Raw genomic sequence first — 18,171 nt, 5'->3', positions numbered from 1 at the left:
CGGCAAGCAACTGCGAACTGGGGGGGCGGAGCCTTGGAGGCGGGGCTTGTGGTGGGCTGGCCTGGCGTTCCTCCGCTTGGTCCCCAGGCGTTTCCGAGTGTGTGCTGCTGGCCACAGAACTTGAGTCTCCGAGTTTGCGTCTGCAGGGGTGTGTTGCAGGTCCAGTGGGCCCCGCTGATCCCACCCTATTTCAAGTTCAATGTTGCTTTAAAGTCAAAGTTTTGAGTGTGGAGCCACTTATATGAATGCGGAGGTGTTTTCCGGTCAACAACTTCAAAACAGGTTAAATCAAAAACTCTTTTTTGTGAGCATGTCCTGTCTGGGTGAGTCGCTGTAGGCGGTGATTGGATTAGGAACGTCCGCAGCTTCACTAATTTAACCGTTTTTTTGTTGTTTTTCTTTGTTTGTTTGTTTTCTAATGAGAATTAGAATGTGGACACCGAACTCGCCGTTGTGAAACGTGAAATTTCACACTGACAAACACAAAAGGTGGTTTCCATTTCTATTCTCTATCTCTGGGAAGCAGAGACTCAACCGCAGGCTCAGTTCCAGAAACTTGACGGGTGAGGATGGAGGGCTGAGTAATTGCTTAAAAAAAATAAATAAATAAAATAATGCTTGTGTGTACGTGTATGTAAATATTTCTCCTTTACATTTAATTTATTTCACGTTTCTTGAGACTTATACATTCAAATACCTTTGAGACAAATTCGAATGACATCCTACAACTTGCATGTCATTATTTTCCAGATATATTGTAATTTAACATTTTTCTTTTTCTTTATGTTCAGAATGACCTGTATTTTTATTTGAAAAATGAGGTATTTTAACCTATGTTCTGTTTTCTGTTTCTGGATATTTCATGTCAAGTATGGATAATGAGGCTTGTAAAAAGTGTGCGCCTGAGGAGATATGTAGATTATGTTTCTAACCACTGAAAAGTCGATTTTTCATTATTTCCAGATACGTTTGATTGGAATATCTATTTTCTCACATGAATATTTAAAAGCACAGTAAAACTGAATTTTCAAATTTCAGTTGTCTCATTTACACCTTTAATAAATTTTAATGCGAAATATGAGTTAAAATTTCCTTTGTAAATTCTGAAGTTCATGCTAGAGGAAATTTGACATGACTAAATCCCAACTATTCATGCTGCAGAAATTTCTCAAAGATTATGTCCAAAGAAGAACTCTTCTGGTTTCCTCATGACTAATATAAGTTTCTCCAACTTTTAAGTTTTTTTTTAACTGTTAAATATTTGGACTCAAATGAATTTAAATTCTGGAAGATAACATTCTCTTAGGCAGGGGAACAGTAAAAACTATGGGCTTCATGCCACTGCTTCTCTGGGTCTCTAGGATTGAGATCAATTAACTTGAACTCACTTCACTCCTCTCAGATCTGTAGGGGAAACGACACAGATTAAAGAGCCGGGACTGCACATGATTTGCAGTCAGGGAATCCAGATATCAGAACGCCTCCCCAGTTTAGTTTTTTCATCGCTCTCTGTCTTTACATAGAAGTCAAGTGACATAGATCTGCCTGTGTAAACTATCCAGCCTCCAATCCACCTCCCCATCAAATTTTCTGTGTTATTTTTACATGGTGTGTGCTTGGGGAGGCTAAAAGTCAACTGAAGTAATTCCTCTTGGGTGCACATGGGATGCATCCTGTTTGGAAGTTCCCTCACTAGAGAATTAGAATTATCTAGAGAGTGTTTAACATCCCAACACTCAGGACTCTCGCAATACCCACTAAACTTGTATCTCTGGGAGAAGAACCCAGACATCTGTATTTTTTAAATCTCATTATATGATTCCAATACGACCCAAAGAGAATCAGTCTAAACGCAGTGCTTATCACACTTCAATATGTGTACAAATCACTTGAGGGACATTTTTTCATATGTATATATTGATGCAGTGGAGCTTGGTTGGGCCTGAGATTCTGTATTTCTAATAAGCTGCAGGTCCAACCAAACTCCTCTTTATTTTCCAGTAAATAAACTTGGGTAATAAAAGTAATTTTTCAAGATCAGCAATATTTAGAAATCAAAGTACCTGTAGAATATATCATATCTGGGAGAATTTTGTTAACGTTGAAAAAATTTTATCTGCAACAAGCTCAACTACTGTATCTACAGGCCCCAATTACCTTGGGCTAAAATTGGTCTATTTCCACTGGAAGAGTCATCTGAGATTCATATTTTAGAGGATGAACCACTGACATGTCCTGTGGTATGTGATAAATCACTCTTGGACATCTTTTTATTGTGGTACTTATTGTATTCTACTGTGATGTTGTTTTCCCACCTGACCTCACTTCTGGATGATGAATTCTTTGAGGGTAGAAATCACATCTTATTCTTCTCTGTACATGTATCCCAGAATCTGGCTCAACTCTTGGCATGTAGTAGATATTCAGTAAATGATTGTGGAATAATTGGTTAAAATAGAGCTATTTTTCATCCTGTAAGTGTAACATGTTGGTCTAGAAATTTATTGTTACTTTCATTACACACGTCATGTAGTTATGTGTGTAATTTTGTTGCAGTTGACTACTGAGCATTTCCTTTTCAAATCCCAAAGGAGCTTTATAAATATATAACACATTGTTACTCATGTGTAAGAGTCCAAGTCACATTAAGGGTATTTTTCTTTATTGTTTTTATTCTTTGCCAGTAAATCTGGTATTACCTTGATATATTTTTTCCATAAAATTGGAAAACTATAAAACTATAAAAGTTCTTGATATTGTCTTCTTAATTTATTTGAAGCAAGTTCTTTCATACACTCTTCTAGGAAATGTACATGGTTAGTGTTATTTTGAAAGCAGTTTGATGGCTAATGTATTTTGATGAACAATTTGGGAATATCATGATTTATAAGATATTCTTACATGTAGGATTCTACCTTTTGGAGGCATCTGATTAACTCAGTCCCACTAATCTAATTACTACTTGATCCAATCACATTTGATCTAATTATCTCTTGGAATAATATTCACTAATTATTTACCATTCCTAGCATTTAAAAATATTAATACATGTGTAAAATTTTAAGTATATATTTTATACAAGTAAAAACATTTGTATATTTGTCAATACACTTTCTGTTTTCATTCTGCATCTTGCCTTTTGACTCAAATAATTGTTCCTGAAAAATCTATCAACACATGTAGCTCTTTTTCATTCAAGTTCATGGAGATTTACTATTTATTTATGCACTAGAGTTTTCTTTTTTAATCCTTTCTCCTGTTGGTTGACATTTGTATAGTTCCAACACTTCCCTTCCAATAGAAGTGTAGCCATGGGTATTTCTGGGCAAATATCCTTGTTAATATGAACAGAAATAAGAAATGGGATTAATGGATCATCATGTTTTCAGGCATTTCCTCACATAGTCCCAGTCCCCTTGATATGATTCAGAAATCTGTGACTATGGTTGCTAAGACCACAAGGATGCTCTTAAAATTTTTACTAGGCTAAAAAGAGACAGGATCCCCTCCCCCAAAACTCCCCTGCAAGCCTGAGAGGGTTCCGTCCTCCAGGGGCTTTAATATTCCAGAGAACTTGACTTTCCAAAGGACACCAAGTGGTATGGGGACTTCCAGGATTGGCTGTGTGTTATGTATTTGGTGAACCCTCCTAAACATCTTCATTAAGTCACACCTCAGTCATGTCCAGAGAAACTAGTAAATGTTGTATAACAAATACAAAAATTGGTCATAAGAATAATAATAAATAACAGCAATAATGATAATGATGACATAAGTAGGTATAATTTTAATAATGAAAATATTAATTGAAGGAGATGGAAATTAGGATACAGATTCTCCTAAGTGTACAACGATGTACAAATATAGGTCCTCAACAGGAAATTTAGAGTCAGTCCTAGAATTGCACCCCAAAATGAGTTCTATGAAGGCAAACACGAGCAGCAGTAGAGAAAGGGAAAACAAGTCACAGGTGAGCATGGTTTACCATGGGGACCTGTGTGTGAACCCTTCCAGGAGGGGAAAACTGGACAGTGGTAGAAAACTCTGGCTTGTGCCCTTCCACAAGACACTCAATAGCTCCCAGTAGTTCAGCCAGAAGGTGGGTCTCTCAAGCCACTCTGGCTCCTCCATCTTCTGACTCAGAAGCCCTGTCTACTAGAAACTCTAAGGCCCCAATACTCCATCAGCCTCCACCAATTGGCTGCTTTTCTGCCATCTTGTCCTCCAAGACCCCTAATGGTCTGGGTATCTCAGTTCCCATACTTCCACCTAACGGTATTGTAGAGTATCATTCACTGTGCTCCTGGGCTATCAGGGTTGAAACAGGTCAGGAGGTGAGGGCTGAGATAATGCTGAGGGCTTAATCTACATGGTACACTTGGCTTCTTCGTGGTGGCTGTAGCTCTGGCTTCTGCCTTCCTTGCATGACACCAGCCCCATCAGCCAGTCAATAGACTTCTGAAATTTGTTGAGTATATGCTGCGGCCTGGCTCTCATGTAGGGTCCTCCTATTACAGCTCCTTAAGTGTGTTGTCCCAGGGTTTGCACATTACTTCTCTGTCCACCAATATCCTTCTCATAATTGGTTTTCTTTTACATCCTGTTGGTTGATTTTCCTTATGGTACTATTTTCTTCATACAGATCTAGGACTCTGACTCTAAACTACACCTAGTCCTGACATTGGTATCTTGTTTACTTTTATCATTAGTAGTAGTGTTAGTGTTAATGGCACTATGATCATCATCTCTATTGTTATTGTAATTTATTGTATCTTTAGTATTACATTTATTATTATGGATTTTCTTTTTTGTTTGTTGTTACACAACATTGAATAGAGTTTCCCTCTTTACAAACAGTATCCAATTTACTGGAAACTGTTCCAGAGGTTTTCCCAAAAGAACTGCACACATAATTATGCTCTCTGATTCCAGCTGTATTACTTGGTTCCCTCTTGTAAGATAAGTCTAGTTTATCATTCCAAGGCCCCTCTGGAGGAATGTATCTGCCTTTGCTGTCAGGGGAGACCATTACAGGGTGCCCTTAGCCTACCTAAGCCTCTAGAAAAATTCACTAGTCCCCTTGAGCACAACAAACCCTTGTGTTGTCCTGGAAGACACAAGGAGATTGTCCTTGGCCCTACAGGGCCATGAAATTTTTTTTCTAAGTGTACTCAGGGGCCAATATTGCTCTCAGCTTTCTAAAAAACCTGGTTGAAGCATCACCACCTGCCCTAACATCCTCAGTATTTTCTACTTCAGCTCAGAGCCAGGGAGCCAATATAATTGAAAACCGAGGTGCAAGGGTAGCAGCCTGGGAATGCCTGACTCTCTGAAAATATTCTAAGTCCCCTCATTGGCTCAAGAAATTCTACTACTGCACTGGAAGGCACAAAAATGTCAACCTGCCTGCCTAGGCAACCACAGATTTTTCTAAGTCCTACAGGAAGCCCTCAATGTGTAAAAACTGACCACAAAAATAATCCATAATATTAATAATTATTGATAATATACTAATAAAATATTGATAAATACTAATAAAAATTCTAATAATAATAATAATATATAATAACAAAAATGATGATCATCTTAATGATAAAATTACCACCACTATTAATGATAATAAAAATAAACCTAAGGTAATAGAGTACAGACTTCCTTATGAATGACAAAGTACCACTATCTGGTCTCCTGGGATGATTTGGAATCAGAGTCTGAGTTCTACACAAAGAAAAAATAAAATAAGGCAGAAAGTAGCAACAGAGAGGAATAGAAAACAAGGAAGGAGGAGGACATGGGTGAATTTGGCAACTCTTGCACAAACCCTGGAGGGGTGTCCTAAAGGGCAGAGACGGACTTTGGTCCTGAGCCTTCCCATCACTCCACACCCACCAGATTCAGAAGTCGCCCCACTACCTTGGGCTCCATACAAGGAGTGCAAGACTCCAGATCCACACCAAGGAGTGCACAGAAGCCCCGACTATACCTATATTAAGCCCCAGCATTACCTCAGCCTTCACTGCCTCGATGGCCTTCTGCCAGCTATTTCTCCCGAAACCCTGGAGGTCCAGACGTATTGCTTCTGGATAACTCAGCAGGGGACTATAGATAGATATCATCAACAGTTGTTCCCTGACCAGCAGGGGGCAACACAGGCCAGCAGGAGTGGGTCATGGACTTCTGACCAACACAGAACATTCAAGACTTGCTCAGGCTGGAAGGTCACCATCTCCATGTCTTCCAGTGCCAGCATTGGACACCTGAAGGTACTTAGAATATTTCCAGAGGCTCAGGTGGGCCTTGGACACACTCGTGCCTCAAGTATTAACAATGACAGTTTCTGGGCTCTGAGCTGATGTGGAAAATTCTAAGGGGGCACATACTTATGTAGACACCCTGCCCAACTTTCCCAAAAGAGTAAGGGCAGTTCTTACCACCCTGAGGAGAATTAGAAAAACTCGAGATGGCTCTGGCAGTCCAAAGACTCCCACCATGGGTCACCAAGGCCAGAACAAGAGGTTGCTGGAACCTCAAGGGGACTTGCAAAGTTTGAGAGGCTCAGGCAGACCAAGGGCATCCTCCCTCTGGACTTCCTGACATCAAAAGCCATTCCCTGCTTACAGAGGGGTCCCAGGGATACCTTGAATGTCATTCATGACTTGTCTGTGCCTTCAGGAGCAGATCCTGTGCCTCCAAGTTGACTTAGAAAATTTTGTGGTAACTCCGATGGGCCAATGATACCCTCACTGGAGCTTATAGGCCAGCAAAGGTGGTTTCTGACTCCTCCAAGGTACTGCTACATTTTTCCAGAGTCTCTGGAAATATAAGGACCCCAGGCAGTAAAGGGAAACATGGGAACAGCTGTGTATATATTCATGTCTGTCATCATATTCAGTATATCAAACTGCCTCTATTCAATGTGTTTAATCACCACAAAAATAATCCAAGATAAAAATGGTAATAAAAATTAATGATGAATAACAACCAAGACTATTGTGAAGATGCACAAAATGATATAAATACTAGTAATTTTAATAAATATTAAACTAAGGAGACAGAGATTATAGTACAGATTTCCCTAAGTGAATAACTAGGCATTGATATGGGGTTAGTTTGGAGTCAGAGTCATAGGATTGTATTATGAAACATATTTCATAATTGCAAATGTGAGCAACAGGAGGGAAAAGATAGTTCTCAAGAAAGCATAGTGAGTGCTGGGATCTGAGCATAAATTGCTAGAGGAGAGGAGTATTGGACAGAGGTTGAAAGACTCTGGTCTTGACTGCCACAGGACACTCAGCAGCTTTCAGTAATTCAGCCAGGTAGCTGGTTGGGCAGTGTTCTCTGCAAGGAAGACAGAACTCCAGAGCCATATCCACCTCACGCTGCAGGGAGAAGCACTGTCTTCAAGGAACTTTAAGCCCCAGTACTACCTCAGCCCTCATCACCTGACTGCTCTTCTGCCACCTGATCTACCCAAGCCCCTCGGGTTCAGGGCACCTAGGTTCCATATCTCTGCCTGTTTGTTGGAAGGTACGATCTTATGTGCTCCCTGGCCAGCAGGGGGCAACATAGGCCAGCAGCAGGAGTTCACTGTCCTTGGAAGACAGAATTCTGCTTTTGCTCAGGTGGGCTACCACCCTCCCTGTGCCTTTAGTACAGCTAAATAAAGCCTTCCCTGAAAGCTCAAAAAGACTTAAACCATTTCCAGCACCTCAGGCATCACAAGATGCCTTCTGTGTGCCTCCTATGTCAATAATGGCAGCTCCCGGGGTGTAAAACTTAAAACTGACTAGAAAAATTTGAGGAAGCTCTGGAGGGCCTGAGACACCCTCTCCTGCCATTACAAGTAGAAACCAGTGGTTCTGCCCTCCCTCCCCAGGTGATTTAGAAAAGTTACCTGAGTCTCAGGAGGGTCCCAGATGTTATTCACAGCCATCTAAGCCATCAGAAGTGGTTCCTGGGCCCCAGAGATGACTTAAAAAGTTTTGTGGTGGCTCTGGCAGGGCTGAGATGCCCTCACTTTGACCCGCAGGCTGAGACAAGTGGTTGCTGGGCCCTCAAGGATACTTCCAAGTGTTTGCAGAGGTTGTGCCTGAACAGAGATGCTCTCCCCAAATCTCCCCTGCTGGCCTTAGCTGGTCTCTGCCTCAGGAAGGGACTTGAACATTTAAAGAAACTTGTCAGTTTCTAGTTCAGCTCAAGGGCCCAGGAAGGACTCTTGCCTTCCTGAAAAGGCTGGAGAGAGGTTCTCGCTCACCTGATTCTTTGCATAATTTTCTATCTTTTGGACCCCAGGACTTGATGTTTTCTGAAATAGATGTGTAGGGATAGCTTACAAAGCCCACCTGACCTCTGGAAATGTTCTCTGTTTCTGTGGGTGACACAGAAATGCTGATGCTGTACTGGAAGGCAAGGAGACTGGGGCCTACCAGCCCTGGCTTGACTTGGTCTGAAAGATCTTTCGAGATGGCTCACTCATGTGGCTGTTAACAAGAGGCCTTAGTTGGACATTTCTATAGTCTTGCTTGGGTATCTTCGTGAAATGTATGCTGGTTTCACCCAGAGTGAGGATTCCAATAACACAGGATTGAAGCTGTAACATCTCTTATGACCTAGTCTCAGAACTTATACTCCATCATTTCTGCAATATCCCATTGGTTACACAGGTCAGCCCCCTTCCGTACAGAAGGGAACTGCACTAGCGTATGAGTACTAGGATAGAAGATCATTAAGAGCTATTTTGGAGGCTAGCTACTAGTTGAACTTCGCTTACTAGTCCAGAGCTTAATAAATATTGTTACTGAATACTTAGGCACTCAGATGAAATATATTGGATTACTCATAAATGCCCACTTTATACATGTTGTTATGCCCCTGTAATTCGTAGTCTCAAACATTTTCCCTCTGTATTGCTGCAGATTCTGGGTTCCGAGGTAAGGCAGTTGAAAGAAAATGCAGGGAGCTGTAGGCAGCTGTGACATAGCTCTATTCCAGCAAGGGCATAGCCCACCTAGCATGGCAGTGGTGCCTTTTATACACAGGTTAAACAATAGTGACACACTGCCAGGTAATGGGAGCCCATGCATGTGTACTGGGCACATGGTTACAAAGGGGGAGAAGTGCTGAGTCACTTCCAGTAGGAAGTTAGCTGCTAAGGGTGTTGGGAGGAGAACTGACTATAGCCATCTTTCTCTGCCACACCCTCCCTTCTCTATACACAGTTTGGAGCCTCATCTAGCCTCTATTGCTACAATTGCTTTCTTCCACATAGATCGTTCTGTCAATTTAGTTATCACAGGCCAATTCTTGAGTATTCTTTATAAAACTAGGACCTAATTTTGCATGGATTATGGTGTGTGCTTCACACCTCTGTGCTGTGAATATGCATGTATGTGAATGTGTGTGTGCATGTACACACACACACACACATACACACAATGTTGTTATCACCCATAAAAGCCAAACATGAGATCTATTCTAAGACAGAGAACTTAGAATACTCTAATGTTAGAGCTAGAAAGAAGCTTAGCGATGATCTAGGTTGATGTTTTCCAATGAGTACTCTAGAATAAATTTTGAAATAACTACCTAGGAAACTCATTTAAAATGCAGATTTCTAGTCTCCACTGCACTTCACCAAACTAATATTTCCTGGAGTAGATCTTAGTGCCTACATTTTTAAGCAACTTTCCCAGTTGGTTTTATGCACAATAATGAGTGAGAGCCCCCAATCTACCTTCAACAGGTTTAGATCTACATAGATGCTACTGAGGTTCAAGGAAAATAGTCTCCTGTTTGCGTCCATGTCTCTGGTTAGTAGCAGGTTTAGAGATTTAGAACTTAAATCCAGACCTCCAAGTTTAGTGGCATTTCACTGCCCTGCATTTTTATAGTCGATGAGAAGGATTTGAAAATATAGGACAACACAATTCAACTTGCTCCTTAGTTCTAAGGAGCAAAGCAAGGTCCTAGCAAGTAAGAAGCTCACACATTGATGGGGAAGGTAAATGTATGTTTAGCAGACTACCAACCATATGGTAAGCACCATACCATGAGTAGAGCATTGTGGGCGTTCAGACCAGGAGTGAGGGGATGATTAATTATTAGCAAAGCTAGTAAAGCCTGGTAAGTATTAACTAACAAAACGTTTAGTCATTAAACTGGCTGGTTTCTCAACATAGTCTGACTCATTGTAACTTAATATAGATAGTTCTTTGTTCATAGACTTTAATCTGTTGCCAAAGTGTTTGTAGCTTATGTTCCCATTTAACAAGGTTTTGTGGTCAAAACTGTGTGCCCACGTCCTCCTAATGAACTGAGTGTCCAACAAAACAAAGATTTGCAGTCTCCTTAGGAAGGCCACTGTGTATACATAGACCTCCTCTGTCCACGAACATCCCTAATGAGGTACAGAAGGGCACTTATTACCCAGACAAAGACATTCCGCTGGTGCTAGAGAGCCGCAGACGGAAGTTTTCTCTGCGTCTTGGAAATGAAGCCAAGCTTTCTCCTTTCTTCAACCATGAGGATTGCTGTCCTCCTCTTTACCATTCTCTTCTTTATGAACCAAGTTATACCAGGTAACAACAACAAAAACTTTATGAAAACCTTGGTAAGAGTAGAGTGCCTGAGACCTTATGGGGATCCAGTACTCAGACCTAAATCCCATCACCAATGCCATAAGAAGAGGTCTCATAGCAAATCTGGAAGACCCGTTGGCTGACAGCCCTGTAGCCACCTATCTCAGTTCTCCATAGCTATCTCAGACTAAATGAAATGGTCTTGAAACCCTTTTTGTTTCATCTCTAAAAATTAATTTAATTGAGCAAGTTTACTAGCAGTTTCTAGATGTAGATAAAAAAAAAAAAAAGGCACATTATCCTACTAAATCTTGGTCTCCAAAACTCTTCTACTTACTTTCAGCAAAAGGTAATTATCCTAGGATACTGGCATAAGAGTTATGCTAAAGCTAGAGGGGCTCAGGCAGAAGCAATTGGTAAGGAGGGTTCTCTTGGAAATGTTTACATTAAATCTAAGAAATCTCCAACCCATTGTACCTCAATTCTGTTGGCCCCCCAGTCTTGACTCTGCCCCTTGATGCTTCATCTCAACCCCTGATTTTTCCTCTTCCTTTTCAACATCTAATCATCTACAGTAGGACTTAAACACAGGAATCATAGATGATACTGTAAGAGAGTGTATCTTCCTGCATTCAGCATGCACACATGGATCACAGGTGTAAGATACCTCGTACAAACAGGTATCTGTGCATGTATCTCCTTGCTTTTACCCAAGAAAGTGACCAGACACCCAAAATAGAAATTTCCTAGAACTCTTGGAAGTGTAGATCCAATAAGAGGAATAAGCAACTTATTGCTCTATATCAAGTGGAATATCTTCTTATCTTTTCCTGAGAAATCAGGGCCTCAAGTGTTGGGAAGGAGTAAAGTAGTCATAGATATGTAAATATGGGTGATCCTCTTATGTTTTAAGAAACTGTTGATTGCTATGCTTTATGTTGAAAAAAGGCACCTCCCACAATTTTCAACCAAAAATAAAATAGGAGGAATGCCTATTCCTGGTAAAATCAAACTGTCCTATCTGTGTTTTAAAGGACTATTTACTGCTAATGGGTAGACAGTACTTCAGGTTTGGAGAGTTGGAGTCAGGAAGATGCAGCTTGTGAGAGAAATTCCAACTTTGTTTTAGGAGAACTAATCTGGAAGAAGTAGAGGGGAGAAATTGAAGTGGGGAGAGACAGTAGAGGGGAGAACAGTTTTATTTATTGGATATCTGTTATGCATCACTGTGTGCCCTTATTAGGAAGCAGGCATACAAAGAAAGAAAAGATGATATGGCCCTTGACTTCCACGAAGACATAGGCCAGTCACCTTCATTGCTATATAGTCCAGAGAGGAGTCAGTAAGCCCCACCACCCCACCACCAAATAGAGTATTAGTATAGGATGAAATGAGAACCATGAGAGAAATAAATCATGACCAAAGGAAAAGCAAAAGCCAAAAACAACATAAGGTTTAAGAGCTTAAGGCACTAAGGCTTAGAGGGACCTGATTGTAGGAGCTGGCTTTGGAAGAAAAATCATGACATCAATTTAGTACCAAGAGTGTTTGAGACTATCTATCCAAGGTTTTCATCTGCCTCTTTTCTTAGTAATAGTCTCTCTGTGTGTACATGTGCATGCATGTATGACTTTGTATATGTGTGAGGTATATCTACTACCCCACCCTCTATAAGGGTTTGGAGATGAATGGCTGGTTGATCTAGAACTACTGCCCCAGGGCTGGAGTTAAGCTATCCCATCCCACTGTGAAGAAATGATATGTTAGAAACTCATTGAACACATTATGAATTAACTTGAATGTGCTTTCTCTTTTTTGAAAAAGGAAGAATAAGTATTTTTTAAACAAATGCAAAAATGTTTTTTAACAAAAGGATAGTTACCCTCGTTACATTTAGCAGGAAAGATTCAATAGCTACAGATATCGTAAAATCATTCATTGACAAGATTCAAAGAGGTATTGATGATTAAGTCTATTTTTCTTATTTTATAAATGAAAAAATCAAGGCCCTGAAAAGTGAAATCCCTCCAGCAAGGTTAAAGAGTGAGCTAACTGTCAGTCAAGTCTTTGTCTTCAGTCCTGACTTTCACTATACAACCCACCCTAGGGTTCCATTAGGCTATTTCCTTTGAATGACTCTCTGATGACTGCTTAAAGGTGAGGCCATATCTGATTATAGTAACTCAGGAGCACACAAAGCTGGTGACTTCAGAGCCCATCTGATTAGTATTTACTAAGTAATCATCCTTGAGAAACATATGAGTTATATGGAAGAAAGTAACTTAAAATATGTGTCCGACATCCGTATCTCTAAGAAATGAATACTTTTAACCAGCTTTCAAAACTTTCAAATTTTGAAAACTAATTAATTTTTTGTCTGTTTGTCTTCATTGCCACTCAACCCAAATAAAAAGAAAGCAGTGTAATAGTTAGAAGAGCAGAGGCAAAAGCATTACTTACAGCCACAATGGAATGCACCAAGATTAGAAAGGAGAGGAGGTAAGATGAGGCCGGTGGGGCAAAAGAAATGGGGCTGAGGACACAAACTTTAGCTTTGGCCTTCTTCACTCCCTTACTAAATCACTATATGATTTTGGGCAAGTTGCTTTTTTTCCCTGTCTTATTTCCTAATCTGTAAAATAACTAATTGGACAAGATCATCTACTATGCCCATAGTAACTATAATTGTTTCAAAAGCAAATAGGTAGGCATGACAGGGTACCCATAGTATGCAAAATACGAGATGTACCAGAGAGAACTAATAAAAACAATAAAGTAAGAAAAATACCCTTAACATGACTTGGATTCTTACACACGAGTAACAGTGTGTTATATATTTACAAAGCTCCTTTGGGATTTGAAAAGGAAATGCTCAGTAGTCAACTACAACAGAATTATGCACATAACTACATGACGTGTATAATGAAAGTAACAATAAATTCCAGACCAACATGTTACACTTACAGGATGAAAAATAGCTCTATTTTAACCAATTATTCCACAATTATTTACTGAATATCTACTATATGCCAAGAGTTGAGCCAGGTTCTGGGATACATGTTCAGAGAAGAATAAGATGTGATTTCTGCCCTCAAAGAATTCATCATCCAGAAGTGAAGTCAGATGGAGAAACAACATCACAGTAGAATACAATAAGTACCACAATAAAGGAATGTCCAAGAGTGATTTATCACATACCACAGGACATGCCAGTGGTTCATCCTCTAAAATATGAATCTCAGATGACCCTTCCAGTGGAAATAGGCCAGTTTTAGCTCAAGGTAGTTGGGGCCTGTAGATACAGTAGTTGAGCTTGTTACAGATAAAAGGAAGAGATGTACAGCCCAGGGAATAAAAAACTCAAGGTTCCAGGTGATTTCTACATAGTGCTCAACACTTAGAATGATAATTTATTTTTAAAAAAATACCCTTTAATTATTTCCCAATTCACAATTTAGGTAAAAACATCATGTTGCATATTTAATTTTCATATCCTTTAGCTAATTGCTTTGTGAACTTGATGAATTAAATTAAATTTAATACATTTGATTTTCAGGTCAATTCAAAGGGCGTTTATTGAATATATATAAATGCCCTATATTGATTTGAAACTATTCAAGAAACGGTTTTTGTGTTCCAAAATAAAAAATCTAGATGTGCTGGTTTCTATACCTCTCTTACTGTTATCAAAGAGCTTAAGAAGCTGTCATGGAAAAGGAACAGTTTGTTACATATGGAGACTACTCTAATTCTATTAAACCACTTTTGAAACAGAATCTCAGTGTGTGTGGCCTACCCCCAGCACAGCAATATATTAGGATATAAGTCAAATTCTACTCAACGTTTTTAACAGTATATTTGTTTAGTTCTCAAGAAGAACTTTTAATGTATGCAATGGTTTCTGGAGCAGGGTTACAACCTCAAGACTAGTACCAGAGAGATAAGGAGTGAGTGCAGCATCAGGATGGAAGAAATACTCTCATGGACACACACTATCTGTATATTAAATACATAGGAATAGTGTTCCTTTCTCCCAGAAAAATATCCTCTCTAACAATTTCCATGAAGTATATTATCTTTTAGATCTGTATTTCAGTTCTACCTTTGAAAGACACAAGGAGAGAGGGATAGAGAGAGAGAAAGAGACGAAAGAGGGAGATTGAGATTTCTCTAAAAAGTTTTTCTTCTGCTCTAGGAAAATCAGCAATACAAGACTGATATTAAATAAAAATGATCTGTGCTATCAGTATTAGGAGATAATAAGGAGTAAGAAGAACTGGGATAAGCTAGAGTGTGTTTGCCCTAGAACTTCTAAAGGGACAAGGCTACCCAGGTCTGGCCTTTTGTTACTTCGATGCACCCAATATTGCCAGATTTTTCAAGAATGCCAAAAATCCAACTTTTGTGTGAAAGCAGATTTTTAAGCGTTGGCTTAAGAAATCAAATAACAACAAAAACAAAAACCCATCCAAGATTGTTTCCAGACATTCTCCCCTCTCCGTGTAATTCAATAAAAATTCAATAAAAATTCAGAGACTAATAAGTAATTACAATAACCCTCTTCTCTGTGCAGCCAGGGGCAGATTCAAGGAGGTATGTGAGCGTCCAAATGGCTTCTGCCAAGAATTTTGTATCGAAACAGAAATCCAGGCCGGGAGATGTTTAAATGGACGACCGTGCTGCCTGCCCATGGGGAATCACCCACAAATCGATCTTACTACACCCAAGAAGGATTGAAATCTTTTCAAAGTGTTTTGTTTGGATATTTTATTCTCTTGCTCTCTCCTGCTCTCTCATCACTCTGTTTTTTCTCTCACAGTGATTCTCATTGAGCACTCAATAAATAATAAAGCAAAACTAGCAAACACAAAACCTATTTTGCAAATTCATATGCTATAGTTTCACTCTATTGCCATTTGGTCGCCATCTTTCTGTCTGGTCTGAGTGAGCTCCTGGTTGAGCGGGGGCACTTTTATCATACCTCTCGTTTATGCCTGGCACAGCCATCTTCCACTCTTCGTCCTGGGAGACTACTGCCCTTTCCCACTGGGAAAATGCACCACTTCATTCCATGCAGCCTTGTGGGGGCTCCCTTCCTGCCAAAGGCAGCACGCAGGAAACCCGAACAAGCAGATTTCCTCATATCAGTCAGACTTCACCAGCAATCTGCATCATTCAGAGTAACACCTGGATGAAAGACAATTTCTTCTATATTCTTTTCAAAGGCAGTGTGCTGGGCCTGCCCACACACTTCTGGCTGAGATGCACAGAGTATCTCTGGTTCCCATCTCTCATTGGATATGGCCATTCAGCTTTTCCTCTCACCCTGGAAGCCATGGTGTTTGCTACCAATGCCTGCTATAAAAAATTACCACAGATTTAGTGGCTCAAAGCAAAACAAATATTTTAGAGGATAGTTCTGTAGGGCAGAAGTCTGCCATAAATCTCAATGGATTAAAATCAAGGCATGGGCAGGGCCATGCTCCTTTATGGAGGCTGTTCCCTTCCTCCAAGATCATGACAGCAATGGTGGGCTGCTCCTATTCATCATGAGTGACCAGGGTTAGTCTATCTTTAAAGCCAGCAATGGACTTGACTCTTTCTCACATCTTAACACTCAGAACTCATATCCTGTCTCCTTCTTCCCCTTTTTCGTGTCCTTGTGATTGCATTGGGCCTATCTGATAAGCCAGGATAATCTCCCTATTTTAAGGTGAGATGATTAGCAACTTTAATTCAACCTTCAACTTCAATTCCCCTTTGCCATGTAAGGTGACATATTCACAGGTTTCAGAGATTAAATAAGAATGTCTGTGGCAGGAGGAGGAGTGACATTATTTTACCCATAACAGCCACTGAATGTTTTTCTCACACATCATCATTTTGTTCAACTTAGAGATGGTTTTAGTTGCTTCATGTAAAGAAACTATCGCTGTTAGAGTTTTGCGTGGAAAGTTGTAGAGGTCTCTCCTTAGTCACGAGAAGAGTATATAATCAAGGAATTTTTTTTTTTTTTCTGTCTCTGGAACTTATTTATCTTCTAACTGAAAGTTTGTGCCTTTTGACCAACATCTTCTCAATTCCTGCCCCACACCCCTAGTAACCATTGTTCTACTCTCTAACTATGAGTTCCACTTCTTTTAGATTCTGCATGTAAATAAGATCATACAGTATTTGTCTTTTGGTATCTGACTTATTTCATTTAGCATAATGTCCTCAAGGTTTATTCATGTTGTTGGAAAGGACAATATTTCCTTTTTTTTTTAAAGCTGAATAATATCTATATATTGCATTATGTGTTTTACATATTTATATGTAATATGTTTATACATAAGGGATGTATAGTTCTAGTTTTAACTTTTTGAGGAAACTTCCATATTGTTTTCCATAATGGTTATCAATTTATATTTTTACCAATAGTGTATGAGGGTTCCCTTTTCTCCACATCCTCACCAACACTTGTTATTTCTTGTCTTTTTGGTAATAGCCATTCTAATGAGTGCGAGGTCATACCTTGGTGTGGTTTTAATTTGCATTTCCCTGATGAATAGTGATGTTGAGCACCTTTTCATATACCTATTGGCCATTTGTACATCTTTTTTGCAAAAATATCTACTCAGGTTCTTTGCCCAATTTTCTTTTCAGATACGTATTTATTGCAAAATGACTACCCCAGGAAGGTTATCTAACACACCTAGTTCACACAGTTACCATTTTGTGTGTGTGTGTGTTACAAATTTTTAAGATTTACTCTCAGCAACTTTCAAGCATACAATACAGTATTATCAACTATAGACACCATGCTACAAATTAGAACCCCAGAACTTATTTATCTTATAACTGGAAGTTTCTACCCTTTGACTACCTTCACCTATTCACCCACACCCTGTAGCAACCACCAATCTACTAGTTGTTTCTATGAGTTTGATTTTTTTTAGATTCCATAAATAAGTAAGATCATATGGTATTTGTCTTTTTCTGTCTGATTTATTTCACTTAGCATAATGCTCTCAAGTTTCATCCATGTTGCTGTAAATGGCAGAATTTCCTTCTTTTTCATGGCTAAATAATATTCCACTATATGTATATGTGTATGTGCACGCATAACATATGTATATATTTTCTTTATCCATTTTTTGAGGAATCTCTATACTATTTTACCATAGTAGCTGTACAAATTTACAGTCCCACCATCAGTGCACAGGGTTCCTTTTCTTTTACTTTTTTTTTTTTTGAAAAATGTCTGTTTAGGTTCTTTGCCCATTTTTAAAATTATTTATTTTTTATTATTGCATCGAATGAGTTTCTTATATATTTTGGATGTTAACCCCTTATTAGGTATATCGTTTGCAAATATTTTCTCCCATTCCATAGGTTGCCTTTTCATTTTGTTGATTGTTTCTTTTGCTGTTCAGAGTTTTTTAGTTGGATGTAGTTTTACTTGTTGATTTTTGCTTTTGTGTTTTGTGCCTTTGATGTCACATCCAAAAAACTGTTGTGAAGATCAATGTCAAGGAACTTTCCCCTATGTTTTCTTCTAGGAGTTTTATAGTGTCAGGTCTTACATTTAAGTCTAATCAGTTTTGAGTTG

General features: G+C 39.2%; 1 protein-coding gene across 4 annotated transcripts; it reads left to right on the top strand.

Moving 5' to 3' along the window:
• The first annotated feature begins 101 nt into the window (after positions 1–101).
• DEFB108F lies at positions 102–15,452 on the top strand. Of its 4 annotated transcripts, none has more exons than XR_896547.2 (3): positions 102–282; positions 430–563; positions 15,154–15,452. XR_896547.2 is itself a non-coding variant. In XM_023538178.1 (2 exons), the coding sequence occupies exons 1-2, from the start codon at positions 10,493–10,495 to the stop codon at positions 15,315–15,317; spliced, it is 252 nt and encodes an 83-aa protein (XP_023393946.1). In that variant the 5' UTR covers positions 10,096–10,492; the 3' UTR covers positions 15,318–15,452. The 4 variants fall into 4 exon arrangements, 1 of the variants encoding a protein (XP_023393946.1); XR_002783422.1 differs by having other exon boundaries at positions 102–323; XR_002783423.1 differs by lacking the exon at positions 15,154–15,452 and adding an exon at positions 1,403–2,545.
• The last annotated feature ends 2,719 nt before the right edge of the window (positions 15,453–18,171 follow it).

Source organism: Pteropus vampyrus, unplaced genomic scaffold (genome assembly GCF_000151845.1).
Source record: "Pteropus vampyrus isolate Shadow unplaced genomic scaffold, Pvam_2.0 Scaffold8, whole genome shotgun sequence".
NCBI lineage: Eukaryota > Metazoa > Chordata > Mammalia > Chiroptera > Pteropodidae > Pteropus > Pteropus vampyrus.
The sequence above is the reverse complement of the archived record's forward strand: the minus strand, read 5'-3'. Positions and strand labels throughout refer to the sequence as shown.

Bases quoted from the DNA above. Each gene is read 5' to 3' on its own strand.
- DEFB108F (XM_023538178.1), top strand. From the start codon at position 10,493: ATGAAGCCAAGCTTTCTCCTTTCTTCAACCATGAGGATTGCTGTCCTC. The intron at 10,581-15,153 runs GTAACAACAACA...TTCTCTGTGCAG, and splicing joins TATGAACCAAGTTATACCAG to CCAGGGGCAGATTCAAGGAG.